The 23,067-nt window shown below is 42.6% G+C and overlaps 1 protein-coding gene across 1 annotated transcript in view; it reads right to left on the bottom strand.

Moving 5' to 3' along the window:
* ST8SIA4 (ST8 alpha-N-acetyl-neuraminide alpha-2,8-sialyltransferase 4) overlaps positions 1 to 19,267 on the bottom strand; it is a 93,223-nt gene extending 73,956 nt beyond the window's left edge. Inside the window, 4 exon segments of the mRNA XM_025437168.3 lie at positions 2,157 to 2,414; positions 12,373 to 12,504; positions 18,821 to 19,134; positions 19,136 to 19,267. Of these exon segments, the coding sequence (XP_025292953.1) occupies positions 2,157 to 2,414; positions 12,373 to 12,504; positions 18,821 to 19,134; positions 19,136 to 19,252 (821 nt within the window). The 5' untranslated portion in view covers positions 19,253 to 19,267.
* Between the last annotated feature and the right edge of the window lie 3,800 nt (positions 19,268 to 23,067).

Raw genomic sequence — 23,067 nt, 5'->3', positions numbered from 1 at the left:
ACCATTATATGTGCAAAGAGATGGGCACTTTTCATAGGCTAATTTTTAAATATTTCTGTAGAGTATTAGCATTCTCCAAAATTATACTTCACAGGACAATAATGCCACATATGCCCTCTTTATCCAATCGGACAACTGCTTGGAACAAGAGATATTTCTTGGCATATAATAATGTACTGTCATTAAACAGTACTATAATAATGTACGTCATTAAACAAAACTGATAGTATTTTATTTCTATAAAGTCCTTTTGAAAAAACTAAAGATGAAGCTTAACATGTCAAATGAAGATTTTATCTAAAAATAATGCTTGGTTTATTAAGTTAGAGGTCAAGTTGAATGTAATATCTGGAAGAACCTGACCCTTGAGGGGTCATGAACTAATCAGTACCTTCTGCAAGCAGACGAGGCATAATTTATCTCTCTCTTAACAAACTTACTAACAGGAGAAGTGGGAAACAAACAAACAAGCTGGGAACACAGGCCATACAAGCAAACAAATAACCCAAACTACCTTTAGATATGTAGATACACATGCAGTACATCTCTAGGAAGGTGAGAAATCCGAAAGATTCTAAGGACTGTCACTAAAATTTGTAACAACTTGAAACAGTTTGATATGGATGGGAAACTATTTCAAGGAAAGACATTCTGCATGAATTTTAAAGAAAAAGGCCTTTACTGCGTTCTAGCGTTAAGAGACCCGTGTACAATAATGAAAGGCCAAACATTCTTGAGGAAGGGAAAGGTATTTGGCACATAGATGATGAGGCAAAACTCTATGAGAAAGACAAGAGTTTTAGGAAGGACTGAAGTTTAGTATAATGACATGTCATTGAAAATGACTGTATCCATGAGACTCAAAGGAACGAACTCCCCACATCGCCATAATACAACCAAGATTATTTTCCTGGAGAGATGATTTGCTTCTAATCATAAGTGGACTCTTGCTAAAGGTTTCTTAGTAAAATCAGAAACCCAATCCTGGACTCATGCTAAAATTTTCTTCATAAAATCAGAAACTTTATCCTAACCTAAGATCAGAAACATTTCTCTAGTATATAATTTAGTTTATAATATTCCAACTTCTATTTTTGGAAGCTAGTAAAAAATAGGAGGAAAAGAAAGCAAAAATAATTATGATGATGATTTTTATGCCTTCATTAAGACAATTAGCCTCAGTTTTTGTACTCGTTGGTAACTCCATAATACAGTTACAAACTTAAAGAGCTGGTCATTATTTTGTTCTTGTTAAATAAGTTTTTAAAACAATCATAGCTTAGAAAAGTATAAATAACCTCTTGAAGTTCTATTCCTCAAAACACCCTGCCATTTGCAAATGCTCAAACACCAGAGAGCTACTTGCAACAGGTAGATAATAAAGTTCTGGAGATATAATGTACAACATTAGATTATGGTGAACAATACTTACTATAGACTTCAAAGTTGCTAAAATACTAGATGTTAATTGTTCTCACTAAAAGAAAGGAGTGATAATTATGTGAACTGACAGAAATGTTAAAGACTACAGTCTTAATTTCAGAGTCAGAAGTGGAGCTGAACCTAATGTTATCTAGATCCCAGGGCTGAAGCTTAGAGGGACGTAAGAATGAGGAGTCACAGTCACATGGAGATCCTGTATTAATCAAACGTGAAACTTGCCTTCTTTATGTTGCAACAATTTCCACTTCCACTGTGAAATCTTTTCTTCTTTATTTTTCTTGACCTCTGATTTTTAGTCTCTTCAGGAATTCTAGAAGCCTTGGTTGATCTTCACACCAACTTCAATGATGGGAACTCATTACCTCCACTTTCATTGTCATTCTCTTATTAAATATTTTTACCTCCTTTGGACACAATTTTGTTTGTATAACTACATGTTGAAAGAGTTGTTCCCCACCCCCAAGTCCAATCAATTCAATAAGAGTTGAGGTTTTTAAGATTATCTTATCTTTCAATGATAAAATATTTTTAATTTTATATCCCAGGATAAACATAAATTTGGATACTACACAGAAAAACATATCATAAATATTTTTGAGCTTTCAATAATCCCTAACATTAATATTAGACTTAACATATTTCTAACAGCTTTATACACCTCAGTAAAACATCTCTGAAGAAATTATAATCTTTAGGAACAGAAGAAAGCTCACCTTATTACAAAATTGTGACTGTCAATCTCCTTTCCACATTCACTATCGAGTAGAATGCCAGAATTTCCAACAACTGCACAGGTCTTAAATCTGCGATTTTTCATTGGTGAAACTTCAGGTAGGAGGCTGTGAAGATCCTGAGAAATATTTAGTGTCCGGCGCCTGTCTAGCACATAGTGTATGACATCGCCAGGCTTAAAACTGCTCTTGACCACTGAGACATCTCTTTCCGCATCTAGGAAACGAAGAATGTTCTTCCTGTATTGAAATACAAAGTTTTCCATTAATATCTAAGAACTGGAGATATCACATACAAAGGGATATGTGACAAAATATAAATTGGTACATTACTAATTTTAAATTGTCAGGTGGTAATCAAACCAACCAACTAAGTAGATTCTATTGACATTGAATTTGTTCTTAAAAAAATCACTTGCATATAGCTTCTCAATGATTTGGTAAATAAGTATAGTATGCACATCTATTTATAGAGTGAAAGAAGATACAATTTAGGTTATCCTGATGCAGCCACTGTGGAAAAGAGTATTAGGATTCCTTAAAAAGTTAAAAATAGAACTACTCTACAACCCAGCAATTATACTACTAGGTATTTACCCAAAGGATACAAAAATACTGATTTGAAGGGGTACATACACCCCAAAGTTTATAGTAGCACTGTCAGCAGTAGTCAAAGCATGAGAAGAACCCAAAAGTCCATCAACTGATGAATGGATAAAGAAAATGTGATACACACACATGTACACACACACACACATATCTATATCTATATATATATATATAATGGAATATTACTCAGTAATCAAAAAGAATGGAACCTTGCCTTTTGCAACAATGTGGATGGAGCTAGAGTATATTATGCTAAGCAAAGTCAGTGAAGAACAAATACCATACGATTTCGATTTCACTCATATGTGGAATTTAATAAACGAAACAAATGAATGTAGGCGAAGGGGGATAAAAAGAGGGAAGCAAACCCAAAAGAGACTCAACTGAAGAGTACAAATTGAGAGTTCCTGGAGGGGAGGTGTGCAGGGGGGGAATGAGCTAAGTGGGTGATGGGTATTAAGGAGAGCACTTGTTGGGATGAGCACTGGGTGTTATATATAAGTGATGAATCCCTAAATTCTACTCCTGAAACCAATATTACACCATATGTTTACTTACTAGAATTTAAATAAAAACTTGAAGGAAAAAATAAGAAAAATTAGTTTATTAAATAACATGAAAATGCCATGGCTTGACTTTGCATAACTAGATATTCTTTAGCTCTAATTAATTCTCTATAGTCATTTTGTTTGATTTAATTTCATCTAGTTAAGGTAAACAGAAATAACTTAAAATGGATTGGAATCATACCTCACTTAACTATATTAAAATGATAATATAGAAGTTCCCAATGAATTTGTATGCATTCATCCAAATTCTGTGTATATTATAATTCTTTGAGGAAGAGTTAAAAGTATACTATATGAAAGTTTCCTTTGAAGCTCAAGAATCCAGGAAGAAAAATGGGTATGTTAGAGGAAAAAATAGATAGATAGGACACACTGTATAGCAGAGATAGTTAATTATTCCTTAGTGTTCTTTCTTCCCATCTTCCTTTTAGTATTTGAATCTTCTAAGTTTTACTCAGGCACATGAATCCTCAGCTAGAAAATCTCCCAAGTTTACAAACCTAAGTGCAGCTGTGCTTGATCATATGATATGAGTGGATCATGTGCATGCTATATGAGTGGATCATGTGCATGGCTATACAAGAGAGAAATAAACTTCCAACTACTTTGATCCACTGTATTTTAGGTATTAACCATTTTTTTTATATAGAAGCTTAGCCTATCTCATACATAATAAAGAAACTGATAACAGATGTGGGATGCTGTATAAACAAGTATGTATATGCTAAGTTAGATGATGAAAAGTGAAAATAAAGATCCAGCTGGCTGGAAAGCTAGTGACTTTGGCATGATACAGCCAAGCACCTGATGAAACTGCAATAATTTGGGACTCATAGCCTATATCTAATAAGCCTGTTGCTCTTGGAGCAGTTAAGAAGTATTTGTAGGGAGCAGCGCGGGTGGCTCAGCGGTTTAGCACCGCCTTCAGCCCAGAGCGTGATCTTAGAGACCAGGGGTCGAGTCCCATGTCAGGCTCCCTGCATTGAGCCTGCTTCTCCCTCTGCCTGTGTCTCTGCCTCTATGTCTCTCAAAATTAAATAAAATCTTTAAAAAAAAAAAAAAAGGAGGAAAATCAGTTGACTGAAAAGTTTGGCCAGGTTTGATACACAAAGGTTATGTCCATTAACTCTTTGGAAAAGAAAATATTTTTTGAATTTTTTCCTTCAATCAGAATATCAGGGTCATAAGTGAAATTTATATAGGAAAACCTATATAAATGCCCTACAAATGAAATCTAAAAATTAACAGAAATGCTATCAGGCACCATAACAGTTCATCTTAACAAAGTACAGATAATATATGAAGACAATTGCCAGTGACATCAGCAATTATCAGGTATGAATTGCAGAAAATTGAGAAGTCTTTCCTTATGTCGAGCACACATAATTCTTCACAAAAGTTAATTAGTACCAAGAACAGCAATCCATAGAACCTTTTTGTATATACTTATTAACTACCATTTGTTTGGGGAAAAATTTAGTGATGCCTGACATCTGTATTTCAAAAAAAAAATTCTTATTTCCTGTGAAAATGACAAGACTGACTTTAAAATAAAAACTGCACGGATGTGGTCAAAATGCCAAACTAGCTGGTATTGTCATTTTCCTTTGAACACAGTTAAAGGCGTTGTTGTAGATCTCTGAAGATATACCTCACAAGTAGTGAAATGTTTGCCAGGATGAAATGAATAAACCAGAGATTCAGATTTGAAAGAAGACTCTTTAACTTGGAAATCTAAAAGCGAAAATCCCTTTATTCACAAAAAATGTTAACTCTTAACATGCTGGTCAAGTGACAGCACAAGGGACTTTCCACTAACGGCACCTCTGCTGTGTTATAGAAACTTAGCAGCAAAATATTTCAGACATAGGTCTTTTACATTCCTGAGTATAACAGGACGTCCTTAATTTGTTGACTCTTAGGAAAAATTGATATTAAAAAAAGTGGACAGAGGCTAGCGAAATTTCAGGGGCACCTCTGTGGTTCAGTCCATTAAGCACCTGCTTCAGCTCAGGTCATGACCACAGGGTCCTGGAATGGAGCCCTGCGTTGGGCTCCCTGCTTCTCCCTCTCTCTCTTCCCCTGCTCCTGCTCTACTGTGCTCTTCTCTCTCAAATAAATAAAATATTAAGAAAAAGAGTTCAATAAAATTTCAAAAGGTACCATGTTGTCTAGCTCTTGAGATAAAAGACATGATTATTGAACACAGGTAATTCTACAATATGTGTTCTTTCAATACTGTTTTATAGGCTCAACAATTTTTTATCCTGTTAGAGTAGTAGTTGCTTTTTTTAAAAAGGATTTTATTTATTTATTCATGAGACACACACAGACAGAGGCAGAGACACAGGCAGAGGGAGAAGCAGGCCCCATGCAGGGAGCCCCATGTGGGACTCGGTCACCCCACCAGGATCATGCCCTGGGCCAAAGGCAGACACCCAACTGCTGAGCCACCCAGGCGTCCCAGCAATACTTACTTTTTTTTTTTTTTTTTTTTTTTAACTGAAAGAAGGAGGAAAGGAAACCTTAAGTGTCTCTGGTATGTTCTTTTTCTTACATTGAATTAAACTTTTAGTTTCCATCTTAGGGCTTACATGAGAAATAATCTGATCTAAGATTCCTGGTGTAGAATTCAAGAAACACTGAAAATAATTACTATTAGTGAACAATATTGTGGCTTTAATGCATAATATTTTATTTTTTGGAAACAGTAGGGAAAGGTTAGGGTTTTTTTTTCTCCCTAGCAAGTTATAGGCATTTTCTATTTTTTTTTTTTTTTAAGATTCTTAGTTATTTGAGAGAGAGAGAGAGAGAGAATGCACATAAGTGTGGAGGGGGGCATAGAAGGAGAGGGACAAGCAGACTTCTTTGCTGGGCGCAGAGCCCATTGGGGGGCTCGATACAAGGGGCTCCAGGATCATGACCTGAACCGAAGGCGGACGCTTAACCAACTGAGCCACCCAGGCGCCTCCAGGCATTTTTTAGATTATAGATATAATGGACTATAAGAGTTCTGTGAATTTGCTTAGTTGTTATTCAGACTGTAAATATATGAAAAAAAAAAGGAAACCAGTGCTTAAATGTGATTAACTAAATGTCACTGGAAGCATGAAAAACTCTTACACTGAACTGAACCACATTTTCAGTATCACCAAGGAGAACTACATGCTTTTGCTCAGATAACTGACATAAATGAAAAGAGCAGGTTAAGCAAAATTATTTGAGAATGGAGAGTTAGAGGGGAAATTCAGTTTAACTTCTGGCCTCTAAAGGAACATGATTCAACAAAAGCTAAAGTTTAATATGTAGGCTGTCTCAATACTAGTTTTCCAGAAATGTGGCTAAGTCATTAGCAGATATGTAAAGCAAGAGGTTGTGTTTTCTGTGTGTGACTGAACAGAACAACAACAAAAAAGATCCCTTCCAGGTCTTTAACTGTCATTCTGTGGGCATCAAGTAACTTTTGAAACCCTATTAATAAGCAAAAACCTAAATTCAGCCAACTGTTTTAATGATAAACAGGACTGAAAGAACCTGAAAATGTTTCACTATCAGTGAGGCTAAAAATCTTAGTCATAAAGATTATTTTTTGTTAAGCAATGCTGGTTTAAACTGAAAGGCTGAGACTGTTAAACTGACAGGAATAGATTCTATACAGAAACTTTTCAACTGAATTTTCAACTAGAACTTCCCTTTCAACATCACACATCACTTGAAATAGCAGCTGCAGAGTTCCAGAGAATTAATTTACTAAACATTGTTTTCACTTGTGAAATGTTAAATATAGCTAACCTATCACCAGGTGCCACTCTTTCTTCTCTGTAGGTTTCTTGTCAACAGCAAGCATACGTGCTGTGGCAACTAAAATTTCATCTAAATGACACCGTTGACTCCATCAGCGAGTATTGTTAAGGACAAATCTTACAGCTGGAATGCGTCCCAAGTTGAGAGGCAAATTAGGTTATGTTACATATATTAGGAATCAGTTTTTGCAAACTTTTGACTTTAGATAAAAACCACCGAATCAATTCAATTGTTACGAACGTGGCTCACTAAAAAGACATTTAAAAAGGTTTAAGAAGTGCTGAGTGTTTCATTATGCCTACCAAAAAGCAGAGAGAACACACGATTTTTTTGTCTCAAAGATTATTTTCGCAAGGCAACGTTCTTCAAAGCACGGAGAGAACATAACCTGTAGCTTGTTAGGGCTTCTGAGCTTAGGGTCCCAGCTGTTATAGGAAGATGTTCTAGTATCAAAGAAAAATCCTACGCAGCTAAATGAAAAGGCAAAATGGTCTCAAAATGCTTGGAGAAAAGCATTTTTTTAGTTTAATTTACACTTCAGATGGCCATTTGATTATTTGGTCCAGCAGTTAGTAATATTGGATGAATAATATACGTTGGAGCAAAACAAAGACAAAAAAAATCTCCACTGTGTGTACTCCAGAAAGGCCGCATTTTTAGTATTAAAATAGAGTACAAGAGGGGCACCTGGGTGGCTCAGTGGTTGAGTGTCTGCCTTTGGCTCAGGTTGTGATCCGGGGTCCTGGGATCGAGTCCCGCATCGGGCTCCCAGTGAGGAGCCTGCTTCTCCCTCTCCCTGTATCTCTGCCCCTCTCTCTGTATCTCTCATGAATGAATGAATGAATGAATGAATGAATGAATACATAAATAAATAAATAAATAAATAAATAAATAAATAAATCTTTAAAAAAATAAATAGAAGAGAGCCCAAGAAATGTGTTTCAAAATAAGAGCTTTTATTAGCTAGATAGACCTAGTTTTGCAGCTAGTGACTCTGCCACTAACAAGCTATGTGACCCAAGATGTGCTCCCCTGGCTACTTAGTGAACAAAGTAAAGAGAAGAATTGTAGATGGAACTTTCTCTAAAGTAAATCAATGCATGCAACAGCAAATTCTTTTTGATAGGTAAATATATTTAAATTTGCAGTTATGTTTAGTTAACCTGCAGATTTGATCTGTTTAAAAACCTTAACCTGTGAGGATACCAGCTTGAAAATATTCTTTCTAATTAGGATGTGTCTTGAGGAATAGCTGAGCTCATATTTCTCTATGCATCTACATTTGGTATTGTAATTCTTTATTTTTTTTTATTTTTTTATTTTTTTTAAGATTTTATTCATTCATGATAGTCACACAGAGAGAGACAGAGAGGCAGAGACACAGGCAGAGGGAGAAGCAGGCTCCATGCACCGGGAGCCCGACGTGGGATCCGATCCGGGGTCTCCAGGATCGCGCCCTGGGCCAAAGGCAGGCACCAAACCGCTGCGCCACCCAGGGATCCCGGTATTGTAATTCTTTAGATTTCTATTCAACATATGAAGAATAAGGGGGGAAAAAAGAAAAGAAACAACCTAAAGATGTAAAAATAGGTCCAGTCATAAGCACTGGACATGATCAAATACTCTCTCAGTACCATGTTTATAGATTTACTCACAAACATCTGATGGATCTTAAATGTGTCATTTCTTAGCTTACAATAACAAACTACTACCAATAAAATCTAGTCCTTAACCAAGGTAATCATTATAATTGTGAAGTTAGCTGTGGGATGTATAAACTCTCCTAAATCTTGATGAATTTTCAATGCACAATGTAGGTGGTACGATCTCTCTCAGAAAACTCCCCAGAGGTACAGTTGTTGTTTTTTTTTGTTTTTTTTTTATAATTTTTTATTTATTTATGATAGTCACAGAGAGAGAGAGAGAGGCAGAGACACAGGCAGAGGGAGAAGCAGGCTCTGTGCACTGGGAGCCCGACGTGGGATTCGATCCTGGGTCTCCAGGATCGCACCCTGGGCCAAAGGCAGGCGCTAAACCGCTGCGCCACCCAGGGATCCCGAGGTACGGTTGTTTGATGAGCATATATGAATCAATTCTTGATGTGCTTATGAAAGCATCAGAGTATACATAAGGCTGAAAAAATTAGCAATAAGAAAAAAAATCATTTCTATAAATGTAGGGAAAAACAACTTATCATCAGTGACTGCTTCACATGTTAATGCAAATAGATAAATAATTTATTAGGAATGTCACAAGAGCATTATAAGTTTAATGAGATTTTTTAAATGAGAAAGATTTGTAACCATGGTTTAATCATGGAAGATCAAAAATGATTAGTTGTAATATCTTAATCAAAACTTCAAAGTAGGATTTTAAAAACACTTGTAAAATATGCCCATACCCCCTCACAGAGACCAAGTAATGTGGTTCTTCATAAATGTTATAGATGTGGGGAAGAAATAGAGATAATGATCTAAATTAGTTTATGGGTAGCTTCCGGTATGACTTTAGAAAAACAAAAGCTAAGCTAACAATCAGACATTTTCATATTCTAAATTTTTTATTACAGGTGTCAAATTGATTAATACTTACTAGTTACTAATGCTATAGGCAATTATAATTTTTATGAATTGTTTGCATGTTGTACAATAATGGTTTTACAAGTTATCATTTCCTCGTAAGGAAGTGACAACTTTGTATGTATTATTCAATATTTGCTCAATGTTTTATTGTTTGCTTCTTTATCTGTTAAGGAGAATCATATGAAAAGACTATTAACATTTCATACATATTCTCATCTGTTATAATTCAAAACAGATCACCTTCACAGATAGGAATGCAATCTTCATCAATTTGTCAAATTGCAATAATGAATTGCTTGGCTCAATTTATGTTTAATACCCTTAGCTTGCATATCTTAAAAGTAGCAAAATGTACCGCTGTAGTGTCATTTTTGTATGGATACTAGGAAGGCATGGCCATATATATTAATTAGATTATTGTTAATTACTTATTAGACTTTATCTGATACGTTATTTGGCATATTTAGATCTATCAATTAATTTATTACAATTTCTTATTTTACTTTACTGTCTTCCATTACTTTCCTTTACCTGATCTGTATAGCCTTACCTAAATTGGCTCCCTTCTTGCCAAATCTTTCATTTTGAAAGTTCCTTTTGAGACATCCTTATCATCCTTTCGAATGATTTTATCAAATATTTCCTTTTTATATCACCCATAATTCTCTCTTTCCAAGATATATGAATCCTTATTCTGTTCTAAACTAAGCTATACCTGTATTTATGACCTCGTGTACTCCCTACATTCTGTAGCTTTTACCTAATAATTATCTCTTTTAGGGTTTCTAAATTCAAATGTGTATGTAGGGTAGGGTAGTGAGACAGTAAGGAAGATATTCGATATGTATCAAGAAAGAAGGGAGATGGGATGGCTGGGTGGATCGGTGGTTGAGCATCTGCTTTTGACTCAGGGAGTGATCCTGGGGTTCAGGGATGGAGTCCCACATCGGGTTTTCTGCAGAGAGCCTGCTTCTGCCTCTGCCTGTGTCTCTGCCTCTCTTTCTGTGACTCTCATGAATAAATAAAATCTTAAAAAAAAAAAAAGAAAGAAAGAAAGAAAGAAAGAAAGAAAGAAAGAAAGAAAGAAAGAAAAAGAAAAAGAAAAAGAAAGAAGGGAACCCCAGCTGTAAACATGTTAAGCTGGAGAGATCATGGCTACAGTTGGCCTCGGCCAACTAGTTCTCAGGGGACATACGGGTCTAGAGTTATCAAAATTTTCAGTTTCTCAAGACTATATGAAAACCTGTACTTTTATATAGAATCTCCTAAGTTTAATATTGATTTTAAGGGTTCTCATTTATCCAGTTGAAATAAATCTTACTTGCTGACCGTATTCTACCCGGAAGATCCCAATTTAGAAACTCTGTCATCAGACTCATCTCCTCAATCTTATACTCTGTCTACAAAGACACAAAATTTCCATAACTAAAAGCAGCCAAGTATATACCATTTGATATTGCCATGGTTTGATTCCTGTTTCCCATTCCAGCCAATTCCAAAGCTTCAAACAAATGATTCCTGCATTTCCCTGGCACCCATCTTTTAAAAAATCTTTCAATCTTTCAAGTGTATTTCAACATGTGGGGAGTGTCTTTGCCACAATGCATTTTATGAACTGCTCCACATCCTCTAAAGATGAGTGTCAGTAGATTTCTTCCTTTAAGTTCCTCATGATCTACATTACATGTAGGTATGACCCAAGAAGTCAGTAAGGTAGAGACCCAGACAAACAGATCAATGGCTTACCCTCAGAACCACTTACAAAACTTGCTCCATAATGTCTGATCATTGAATAATTATCATTTTCCCAATATGAAATTGCAATGATTTTATTATGTAAAGGATAGTTCTCAGAAACTTTTAAAAAGCGTATGATTTCCTAAAATGCTGATTTAAAGCATACCAATATAGCAATGTAGTTGTGGGGAAACACGATGTGTTTGTTTCCTCCATGCTCAGGGAAGTCTGGCCCTAACCTTCTTACTAGTTGTAGGATTATACTAGAAGAAAATAAGATATAATAGATATATGTAGGCACTGAGCTTGATTTCAAGAGCTTGTTCCAGGTAAAAATCCCAAATCTTACAGAGAACAAGCCAGTACTCTAGAAAACTTATTTTCTGACTTTTGCCAAGTTAGGATATACTTATCGAGACTTTTATTACAGGAACTTCACATAGAAATATCCATTCATAGAGTAAATGAAATTTATTTAGAATAGTCAGCAAAATAGGAGTTGAATAAGCTCTACTTTTATCCAGTGCACAAAGACACAAGATAGGTATAAAGACTTAATAAAGAAGTTAAAGATAATTCTCAAAATAGATGTCCATCCTGAGTAACAGAATAAAAAAAATCTATCAAATGTTAGTACTCTGTTGTATATTTTATTCCATTAGAATAAAGACAGCATATTCAAAACCCACAAGTTCATCCTTAAATTTCTGACTACATAATCATTTCAGTTTTATGGCTTCATATCCTTCATTGATCAACATCAAGTAGAGCTGGTTCACTCTTTTATTAAAGTATTCACATTTAAACTATAAATCAAGCATTCAATATAAGTTTGCCAAGCCCAACATATTCGAGAACATGATGTGAAATTTATTATGGCTTATTAAAGAAACTCACCTTATTTCCAGGACCAAAGAGGAATTGATTTTCCAACCTTCTACAGAGTGCTGGAAGATCGAAGAGCCAGCCTTTCGAATGATTTTATCAGAACTATTGACAAGGGATCGACTCAAACATAGTTCACCATCTCTGAAACAAAACAAAAATGCCAGCTCTGTGAAAGTAAGAAGCATTTTATCTAAGTAGCATAATACATAATTTGATTTAAATTACTGGTGACAAATTGTCGATACAACTTTTCCTACCCATTAGCAGAGGTATGAGATTGATGAAAGGTATTATAAGAAATGAGAGTACGACTTAATCAGGACAATCTTTACACTTATTCTTTTTGAAATAAAAGCATTTTTCATATAAAGAAAAGGCCTTTGTAGTGTTTAAAGCAAAAAAAAACAAAAAAAGGTCTTCAAACTCTATCCTCCCTCCCTGTTGTGTTTAGACAATAGAGACAGGAAGTTTGGCCACTTCTCTTGCATCTGTATAATTGTGACTCCCAAGATCGTAATTTTATTTTCCCAGAAGGCACATAGACATGACGGAAGAGATTTTGTTTTGGAGTAAGCAGACTTTGGAATATCTGGTGATCTGGGCATGTTGGTGGTTCTTTCACTTGCTCACCTATACGTCCTTGGACAATATTCTCTTTCTAGGCCACAGTGACCTTGCTTTATCTTGAAAATTGCAAAAACCTTATTTTTTTTATTTTTTTATTTTTTATTTTTTGCAAAAACCTTATCTAATACACAATGACGTTGGGGGAACTCAATGGGAGTGTGTATGTGAAAGTAACCCATAAAGCACTGTTGAAGTGCAAATTTCTAAAATTACATGGAGTCTCAAATCATCTCAACAGTGAGACACTTTCCTGAGACTTGGTGGTGGCAGGGAGACAGAGATTGCAACGGAGAGAAAGAAAACTCATTCAGTAGCCATTTTTACTCATATTTTCTATTACATCACACACACACAAAATCAACTGTGCTATCCCTCTCAATCAACATTGTCAGGCAAGTATATACATGGCATGGCAGTGCTGGTCACAGTGATGACAGTGACAGATACCTATGACAGCATTTGTTATCTGTAGGACAGATAACAGCAGAAGCAATTTATTGGTCAACAGACTATTTTCTTGGTACTTTATAGTTGTGGACCCAGACTCAGAGAAATAGATGCGGTTTTTGGGAGAGCCCTGTCAGTATCTGCATTTACTTCTTTACATGTTACCTCTTACTGTTTTAAAATCTCAAAAATATAGTTAAAAAGTAATATGACTATTTGCTCAGTCACAAAGTCTAAATCTGTGTTTATTATGTAGGCAATCCTCTCCTACTATCAATGGAAACACTGCCTGTGTAACAGCTGTTAGATGAATTCTGTAATTAGAGGCTTATAGTTTGGTATTTTGGTTTGCATTCTTTTTTAAACATGTAGTTCCAATTTGAAGCAACTCAAAGCATCATATGCAACTACTCCCTGTGAAATTTAGAACTCTATAAAAATCAATATTTTCAACTATCCTACTGATGAAAATGATACATTTGCATGCCTACGCGTGGCCAATAATAATCATTTTATAGAGGTCATTTAAGATGCTAGGAAACAGAGGGTGCAATTTACTACTCAGTGGCCCAGAAGTCAACTTTTCTATTACACGTTTAACGATAATAAGTATATATGAATGAGGATCTGGATATACAGGGAAGCTAACCTTCACGCTTTTGAAGATACGCCTTCAAGAATATGGGTACAAACTCTCACCATTTCTAAGGATAGAGCTTTTTTTCCCCTATATTCATCCGGTTAACTGGCTTGTTAATACCAGTTTTTCCTAACCACAGATTGCCATAATTAAAACAATTATTTTTACCACCAATAAACTCTCATAGGAGAAGTAAAAATATGCATGGGCTGGCATTTTTAAATATCTGTGGAAGACTCTTTCACTGACAATGTTGCTAAAGGGACAGTTGGCATGGCAAGACGATTGCTGTACTTAGTTCTATGGAGGCTTTTCAAGACCTCCACGACTTAAAAAAAAGAAAAGTGCTTTCAAAGTTTAAATTAGTTTTATATTAGTGAAATACTACCACATGACTCTGCTCTTTGAACTGTTTCCATTGAACTGGTGACAAACCAAAATTCAGTTTCATTCCTGGAAAGAACCTTGAATGAAAACAGCTACAGCTAGAAAGAACCTTGAATGAAAACAGCTACAGCTAGTCCTAGGTCCTCTTGAAGTAGGTGGGATTCCTGTGTAAGAAGGCTTGGCTTCAAAAAAAAAAAAAAAAAAGAAGAAGAAGAAGAAAAGAAGGCTGGGCTTCGGGCAATCCAGTCTCTGGAGCAAGTTTCTTTGTATAAAGTTAAATGGGTCCCAAGGGATGTTTCCGTTAGTGACCTCGGTGGGGCTCTGTCTTAGCAAGGCTTTTCCTTCAATGCAAGGCATGAAGGATGTTACCACCCCCTCCTAGTTTTTCCTTCCAGATCAAACACAACTACTAAACAGCTGCACTGCAAACATTTCTTGCATAGGGACTACATGCAGGAGGATCCAACATATCCTCCTAAAGAGAAAACTACAGAACACATCAGGGAAATAATGCAGCGTAAAGCAATATATTGTATAAAGTATTCCTGCTTATGTTGAGCTCAGAAAAAAATCTACTTCCAGGGACAGCATTGACAGAAACTAATCATTAGTTACTAGTTCTTACAAACATTTTTCTCTTTGAAATATGAGTTGCCAGGCATCGCTACAACTTATTCTATTAATTTTGCAGCATATAACAAATATAATTAGTTTTGTTTCTTGAGATTCGGTCTCCAAAGCCCTGCCTTCAAACCGACTGAAAACTCTTTACAACTTGGCTTTGGAATGAATGTGTTCTCCATGGACTAGGGTAAATTTCCTCCTTAATATGGAATTATAAAACTCCCTCAAAAAAAAAAAAAAAAAGAAAAAGAAAAGAAAAGAACTTGCATGGAACCAAGCCTGAACGCAAACAGCAGGCAGTTGTGTGTTTTCCTTCCCTAAGTGCCAAACAACTAAAAATAAAGATGAGATGTACTACTTTAGCCTATGGCTTAGGGGTTCTGGGAGAACCCCAAATGAAGCAGACAAAGCACAGATCCTGGGTTTCCTGATTTATAAGAGTGTGTGCTAGCCTGGAACCAGCTGGAAATCACTTTGCTGACAATGGTAATACTCTAACTCTGAATGTCTATCTCCACTGTCAGTGTTATCAGAAGTTTCAGAATTCATAATGGACAATTATTGAGACAGACAACCTAAAGTACACAGTCAAATTAAAAAGGAAATCTCTAGATGATAAGAAAATTGGGCTCACTTGCGGTCACACTGGAGCGCAGTGTGTGGCAAGTTTTAAGGAGTCGCAATCAAAACAAATACGTGTGATATTAAAGCTGATGCCACACTTTCAAATGCATTCTCTTCTGAAATGAGCGCATGCACTTATTTTTATGCGGTTAACACAATTATACCCAGAGAGCACACCAAGTCAGTGGAATCATGGGCCATTTTTCCCATTACGAAAAAAAATATATGTATCAGTCACGAATAAACCAACTTTGTAGCCTTTTGAGGGAAACTTTTGAGGGAAACTATCTACTGGGAATCACACCAGGCAATGAAGAGGTTTGCATGGAAGGTTGAAGTTGCAATGACCCTGACCTAGTCTCAAGAAACTCCTGGTAAAAACCGTGCTTTTTGTACGGTTTCCTCTGGGGACAGGAGGGGGGACGGGAGGCAGGGAGGGGTGCTGGTGTCCTGGGTGCGCAGCGAGCGCTGGGCGCTGCAGGCGCGACGCCGCCCTGACCCTAGGTGGCACCTCCAGTCCGGGGTCGGGGGGTGGGGGCGGGGAAGGGGCGCAAAGAAGCGGGGAAACCAGGCGCGAGGGTTCGGGGACGAGGGTCTTCTGGAAGGTACGAGGCCTGTGGCAGGCCCCGCACTGACCGTCCTGCCCCCTCTCGGGTCGGGGCCGGCCTGTCGCCTCGCTGCTCCCCGGGGCCACCGCCGCGCCCTGGCTTCGCCCGTCTCGGATCCGGCCCTGGGGCCCGCGGGCGACATCAGGCCCGGACCCCAGACCCCAAGGGGGCGTCTGACCGTGGCGGTTGCAAGGAAGTCACCCCCTCGGACCAGGGGCTTGGGGCCTGCACGCGCCGCGTCCCGGCTCCGAACCCGCGGAGCTGCAGGAGTGATGGGGGGGGGGGCAGGAGGGGGTGCGGGAGGGGTGCAGGAGGGGGCCTGGTCCTCGCGCCCCGTGTCAGCAACTCCCGCGCCCGCCTCGGCTTTCCCAGGGCAGCGGGAGGCGGCCGCAGCTCGGCCCCAACAGGGGGCGACCGAAACCCGCGGGGCAGCTCAACCGCCGCGCCCCCGCCCCGCCCCCGCCCCGCCCCGCCCCCGCGCCCCACCTGCGCCCGCGTCCGCGCTCCGACCCCGCGCCCCACCTGCGCCCCCGTCCGCGCTCCTCCCCGCGCCCCCGTACACCCCCCACCCCGCGACCCTGTCCGAGCTCCGACCCCGCGCTCCCCCTGCGCCCCCTGCGCCCCGCCCCGACCCCGAGCCCCACCTGCGCCCCCGTCCACGCCCCCCCCCGCGCCCGCGTCCACGCCCCACCTGCGCCCCCGGCCGAGCTCCGACCCCGCGCCCCCGGTCCGCGCCCCCGTCCACGCCCCCGCCCCGCCGCGACCCGCCCCCCCGCCCGGGGCGTCCAGCGCAGGGCCACAGCAGGAACATCTCCCGGGAACCGTGGGGCGTCCCAGGTCTGTCGTTCCCTTGGGGGGGCCCACGGGGCGCGCGGAGGCCCCGACGGGGCGCCCCCTCCCCCCACGCCGCCCACTCCCGCTCCTCGCCCCCCGCGCCCCCAGAGTCGGCGACGCGGGGCGGCTTTGTCTGGGCTCGCGCCGGCGTTCGGACCCCCCGCCCCCGCCCGCAGGGGAACAAAGAGCCCGGACCCCCACGCGCGGCCTCCGCGTCTCCCCCCCGTCGCTGTGTCACCGTCCCCGAGACCCCTTTGTCCGCCCGCGCCCCCGCCCGCGCCCCCAGCCCTGCCTTCCCGCCCCTCGAGCTCGGCAGCGTTTTGCACCCACCCACACTCTGTGTAAACGACCTCCTCTATCTAGTTCGGCTCCTTTTTTTTTTTTTTTCCTTTTCCAGAATAGACCAATTTTGTGCATTCGTCGCTGCCGGGCGGGCGGGCCGGGCCGGGCGCTATTCCTCGGCGTCCCCGCTCCCGCCCCGGGCCCGCGGGGGCGCCTCGCGCCAGCCCTTTTGGGGGAACGCAGCCAGTTGGGTTAAGCGCGAGCCTCCGCGTTGCTCACTTAAACACACTCGTTACTTGGGGAGGAGCAACAATAGTACACGGAGTGCGTGAAGTTTGTGTGTCCGTGTGCACGCGTGCACGGTCCTTGCACGCGCGCGCGCACGCGCACACACGGCGGCCGGGGCTCTATCTCCGTGCCCCGGGGTGTTGGGGCGCCTAAGGGCTCGGGCCAGGCTGCGGTCCCCGGGAGCGGACGCCTCCGGGGTCGGGGACGGTTCCCGACCCGGGACTTTGCGGACGGAGTTGACAACCAGGTTCGCGTCCTCACAAAAGGCTTCCAAGCTGTGCACGCGACACCAGAGTTGCAGCCACCTCCCGGGTAAACTTCAAAAGCGGCAGGGGCCCGGGGAAGGGAGGGGGAAGGAAGGAAGTGCGACATTTAGAGAACTTGCTGGGGTGGGGGGGGGGGGAGGTGGGAGGTGGGAGGCGGGGGGTGGGGGGGAAGCGTCTGAACTCATTTAAGACAAACTGAAGAAACAGCAGAAAGACCGTCGGTGTGAAGCTACAGCACCGTTTCTAAAAGCGTAACCATGACGCCCCTGCGTTTTACCCACGGAAGAGCAAATGGGGAAGCATCGCAGGGGGGCCCCGGAGTTTCCAAGTCACACGACACGCGGATCTACCCGAAGCCCAAAGAAGAGAAAAAGCAACAGAGAGACCCCTTTTCCTGCGTCCCGGGCTTTAACTTCAGCCTTCCTTCCCGGGAGCCAGCCCCCTCTCCTCTGTCCTGGGGGGGGGGGGGACACACACAGAGACAGCGCCCCGGAGTCCTGCCCAGGGCTTCAAAGGACAAGGGCGCACGTTCTTGGTTGACACTTGTGCGGCGACTTGTCCCCGGGCGTGTGGAGCCGGGCGCCAGCGCCGCTGTCACCACCGCCACGCAGGGCAAGTTGAAGTACTGGGGCCGCGCGTGGGGAAGCCGCACACCTCGGCCACAGCCTTTGCGATTGGATCCCTGACGCTAAACGCACCAAAGCGCGGCCGACCGCGCCGACTCTCCCAGCCCTCGCTCCACCGTCTACGCGCCCATTGCATTTACAGGCTGCACTTTTTGTTCTGGCTCCGGTTTTGCCATATCCTGAAATGAAGCTTTTTGCATTTACCCGATGAGTTGCGTCTCCTGGTGCTCCTCAGTTCTCGCTATTTCTTTTGTCTTATAAAAGATCAGGAGCAGACTTATGGTGCAGATGGTCCACCTCTTCCTAATGGAGCGCATCTTGGGTGCCCGGGAAAGTCCTGGTGGCCCCAGCTCCCTCACCTTCTCTCGATAGAAAGGCTCCGTTGGGGGGAGACACGGTCGCGGTGGTGGTGGTGGTGGTGGTGGTGGTGGGGTGGGGGGAGGTCCGTGCAATCGGAGGAGAGCGTGGAGCCGGGGTGTCAGGAGCGGGTCGCAGGGGTCCTCCGCCGCCGAGCCCCGGCCGGTCCCCGAGCGCAGCGCAGCGCTCGCCCGCCCGGGTGGCGCCAGCCCTGCCCGGCTCGCTCCGCGCCGCCTCCCCGGGGCTCCGGGCTCTTCTCCGAGGAGACACCTTGTGCATCGGAGGTGGCGGCCGCTTCTGCAGCTGGCTTCGGGGGCGTCACTGGCCCTTCCCTCTTCCTAGCAGGGAAATGATGAGCAAAACCAGCCAATCGCCAGCTGGAGGGGGCGGAGGCTGCGGTCGCCTCGCGTTGCTGTCGGCTGCTCGGAGACGCCTGCACAGCGCCTGGAGAGGAAGCTCGCGAGCTCGCAGGCGTGTGCACACACACACACACACACGCGCACACACACACACACACGCGCGCACACACACGCGCCCTCGCTCGCTCGCTCGCGCGCGCACGCACCAGCCCTCGCACCCCGGGGGAGATCGCGGCGCGCCAGGAGGAAGTCGGGTCGCCCTCCCGGGAAGCCGAAGCGGCAGCTCTCTCTGCACGAGCGCGGAGACGGTCTGTCCTCAGCAGAGAGGAGAGGACGCCGCCTCTGGGGACAGATTGGAGACGCGGTCTTGCTCGAGAGATGCTTCGTTTCCGTGCAGAGCGGAGGTGCTGGGAGGGAAGGGGAGGCGGGGGGCGGGGCGCAGGTTGCAGGAGGGGGTAGCTCCCTCCCGGGGCCTTTTGCTAAACAGACGCGCTCGGACACACTCGCGAACGCGCGCACACACGCCCTCCCAAGTGGAGGGAATCGGGGCAGGGAGGGGGAGGAGGAGGAGGAGGAGGAGGAGGAGGAGGAGGAGGAGGTTGTTTTGTATTCAGTGCCCAGCTCAATCTGGAAAGTACAAATGCACACGCATGAGCCAATTAGCCGAGCGCCCACTCAGGGTGGGTGGCGGCGGTTGACCACCTCGATTTAGGATCTTGCAGGAAAACAAGTAATGACAGGGGTGTCAGGCGCTTCATGGGTATTTCTGTGACTCTTTTTCACTGCCATTTGGAAACAACTCACGCAGGAGTCAAGGAAACTCCAGTCCTCCTTAAACTTCACTGCGGAGAAACGGAATTCTGAGAAAAAGCAGCCACCAAGGACATCCTTTATAAACGCGAGTACACCCAGACACAGGAGAAGGGGGGGGGGGTAGGAAGGTAAGATGAAAGCAGAGAAGGAAGGGCAAGCTCTTGCTCCGAAGTCCCAGGGACGCGTCTTTAGCTTCCGATTTTCACCGTCTCTCACCTGCCACTGTTTCCCCTACTCCGGTTGCGTCGTGTGGCAGGGGCCGCTCCAGTCCTGGTGAACCTGCGCCGCCCTCGGCCTCGCCCTCACCTGGACAGAGCTTGCTGCTCCTGCTCCGCGGGGCACCCATGCCTGGGCTGGTGGGAAGGGGTGCCGAGACCCCCCACTGCGAAATCTTGTCTGGGAACCAAGGATCTCCCCCATCTGTAAGCGAACTTTCCAGTTGCTCCACTTTTTCTCCTCCTCCCTCCCCTTCCCATAGTCCAACAGCCTCTCTCTCTCTCTCTCTCTCTCTCACTCGATTGAGTTACGTGTTCCTTCAGGTTGTGCGGTGGCTCCAGCTGCCATCCGCTCTTGGCCCCTGGGGTTCATCCCTCCCCCAGCCCAGAAACCCTGAGGCCCACCCCAGTCCTTGGGCAGAGCTGAACAAGAAGGGGGGGTTCTGAGCGACTAGTCTCCTGACTGCTTAAGACAACAACTGTAACAGCTGGCACCTCTGCCTAAAAGAACTCCCGAGGTCCCTGCCAATGTTTGCCACTCTTCGCCTAAGGTTTAAGAAGTTAAGAGCCTCTCGGTTGGTTCTCAAGCCTCGTCTTAGCGGCAGAGTGAACTAGGGGGTTGGGTCTACAATGCTCAAAGGAGCAAGTAATTATGAGCCTTTATTGACACTACAAGTGGCCCGCCGGGAGCCTTTGGAGTTTATTGATGTCTAGGCAAATCCCGCTAGCATCCCTGTCACACTGACTTCCCAACCAGCACAAACTGCACGAATAAAACAGCTGCTTATTTAAGTTAAAAGGGAACTGGGGGAGGTGGGCAAGACATGGTTAGGATTCTTCTTTAGGTTAATTGATTAAATTCTTTAGGTTAATATTTGATTTTTGAACAGTCAATACCATATTTTGGATTCTAAATAAAACATTGGCTGATGGGGATGGAGTAATGTGCATTATTTAATTAAACCATCCAGCATGGTTTGAACAATTAATATGGTCCAGGCAATATGTGAGGACATGGGAACACGGAGATGAATAAAATACAGCATCGAAAGAAAAGAAAAAAAGAAAAGAAAAGAAAAGAAAAGAAAGAAAAGAAAAGAAAGAAAAGAAAAAAAAGAAAAGAAAAGAAAAGAAAAGAAAAAAGAAAAGTGTCTAACCTGGAAGGAAATTTACTCACTGCAGGGGAGAGGGGCATGGGGGTGGGAGGTGTGGTGGAGGTAGGGGTGGTGGGGGTGGGTGTGGTGACAGATTGTGTAAGAATTAAGTTACAGTGTGGCACCATGAGCTAACCCCAGCATTTTAAGGATGTCTCCTACCTGAGAATGCCACAGTGTAGAAGTGGATGGAGTGTTTAAGTTGTTGGGAGCAAGAAAAGTGATCTTCCTGGGGAAGGGCACACGTCATCCGGGATTTGCAAACCTAAGGGGCAAGCCAGGCAAAGCCAGAGTACAACACTACAATCAGAGGAAAGATTATGTGTACTTGAGGGAGGAATAAAGTGCTGGTGCTTTGGGGGAACTTTGAAGTAGCTCTGTAGGGTGAGAACACAAAAGTGGAAAGGAGAACAGCGGGACATAAGTTTCTAGAGTGATCATAATACTCTCTAGCTTCACAGTGTCCAACTGTCTTCTCTAATGGGGAAGTTGCAGTATGAAAATCTTCAAGAGGAAAGTGGGTCTAATTCACGTGTTAAGCTTCAAGTTAAATTAGGGGAAATTGTTCATCTGGCCCAAACCAAAACAAACCTACCAACAGTAAGACAGAAGCACACCAAGAACAAGTTATGGGGCTACACAAGACATGTAGATATCGAGAAGAGGAAAAAACTCTCCAGCTGTAAAATATTGCTATTTCTGTATTCATTAAGCATAAGACCTTCTATATTGAGGTGGGCACTTCTGAATGCCTGATAATGGTTTAGTGAAACTCAAGAGATTCCCCTTTCCCAAAGTTGAACAATTTTGAGTTTAGAGTGTAATTCAGTGTCATTTGTTTAATATGATCAGATTCATGAAATATGCATCCATAACAATTTGCCAGGTTAAAAAAAGAAAAAAAAAACATATAGGCCAACACTTGGGCCAAATGGAGGATGGTCTGATATTTCTCAATATGCAATTGGGGACAAAGCCATAAACATAAATATTGAGGAAGAAGCCTTATCCACATATGAGTCTTTTGGACTCAACTCCTTCCATTAGAATACCCCTTTTGATGATCCTAAGAAATTAAAGTTGTTTCTAAATTTCCATTCTATCTTTGGACAGTAAGTTCTTCAATAAACAGCACACATTTGTCTTTATTCAGCACAATTCTGCAATTACGCAGTACCCGATAAATAAATAATACAAGTAATGGCAGCTGGTTTTAAAATGCTACTTTATCCTTTCACTTCAGGTAAATCATGTTTTATTTGCTGGCTGTGCCCTCGACTTTAGCTGGAAAGAAATGGGTAGACACTTGCAGTATCACAGTATAATGGCCCTCGACATTTTTTTAATCCTTTATTTTTTAGAGCAGTTGAAGTATACAACAATATTTAGCAGGAAGCATAGAGACTTGCTTTATGCCCTCTCCTCTGAACACGCACAGCCTTCCCAACTACCAGCATCCCCTCTACAGCAGATTTGTTAAAATCGATGAAACTACATTGACGTATCATTGTCATCCACAGTTCATAGTTTACATTAGAGTTCATTTTGGGCAT

Source organism: Canis lupus, chromosome 3 (assembly GCF_003254725.2).
Source record: "Canis lupus dingo isolate Sandy chromosome 3, ASM325472v2, whole genome shotgun sequence".
Taxonomy (NCBI): Eukaryota; Metazoa; Chordata; class Mammalia; order Carnivora; family Canidae; genus Canis; species Canis lupus.
Note: the sequence above shows the minus strand (reverse complement) of the source record. Positions and strands in the feature narration are given on the sequence as shown.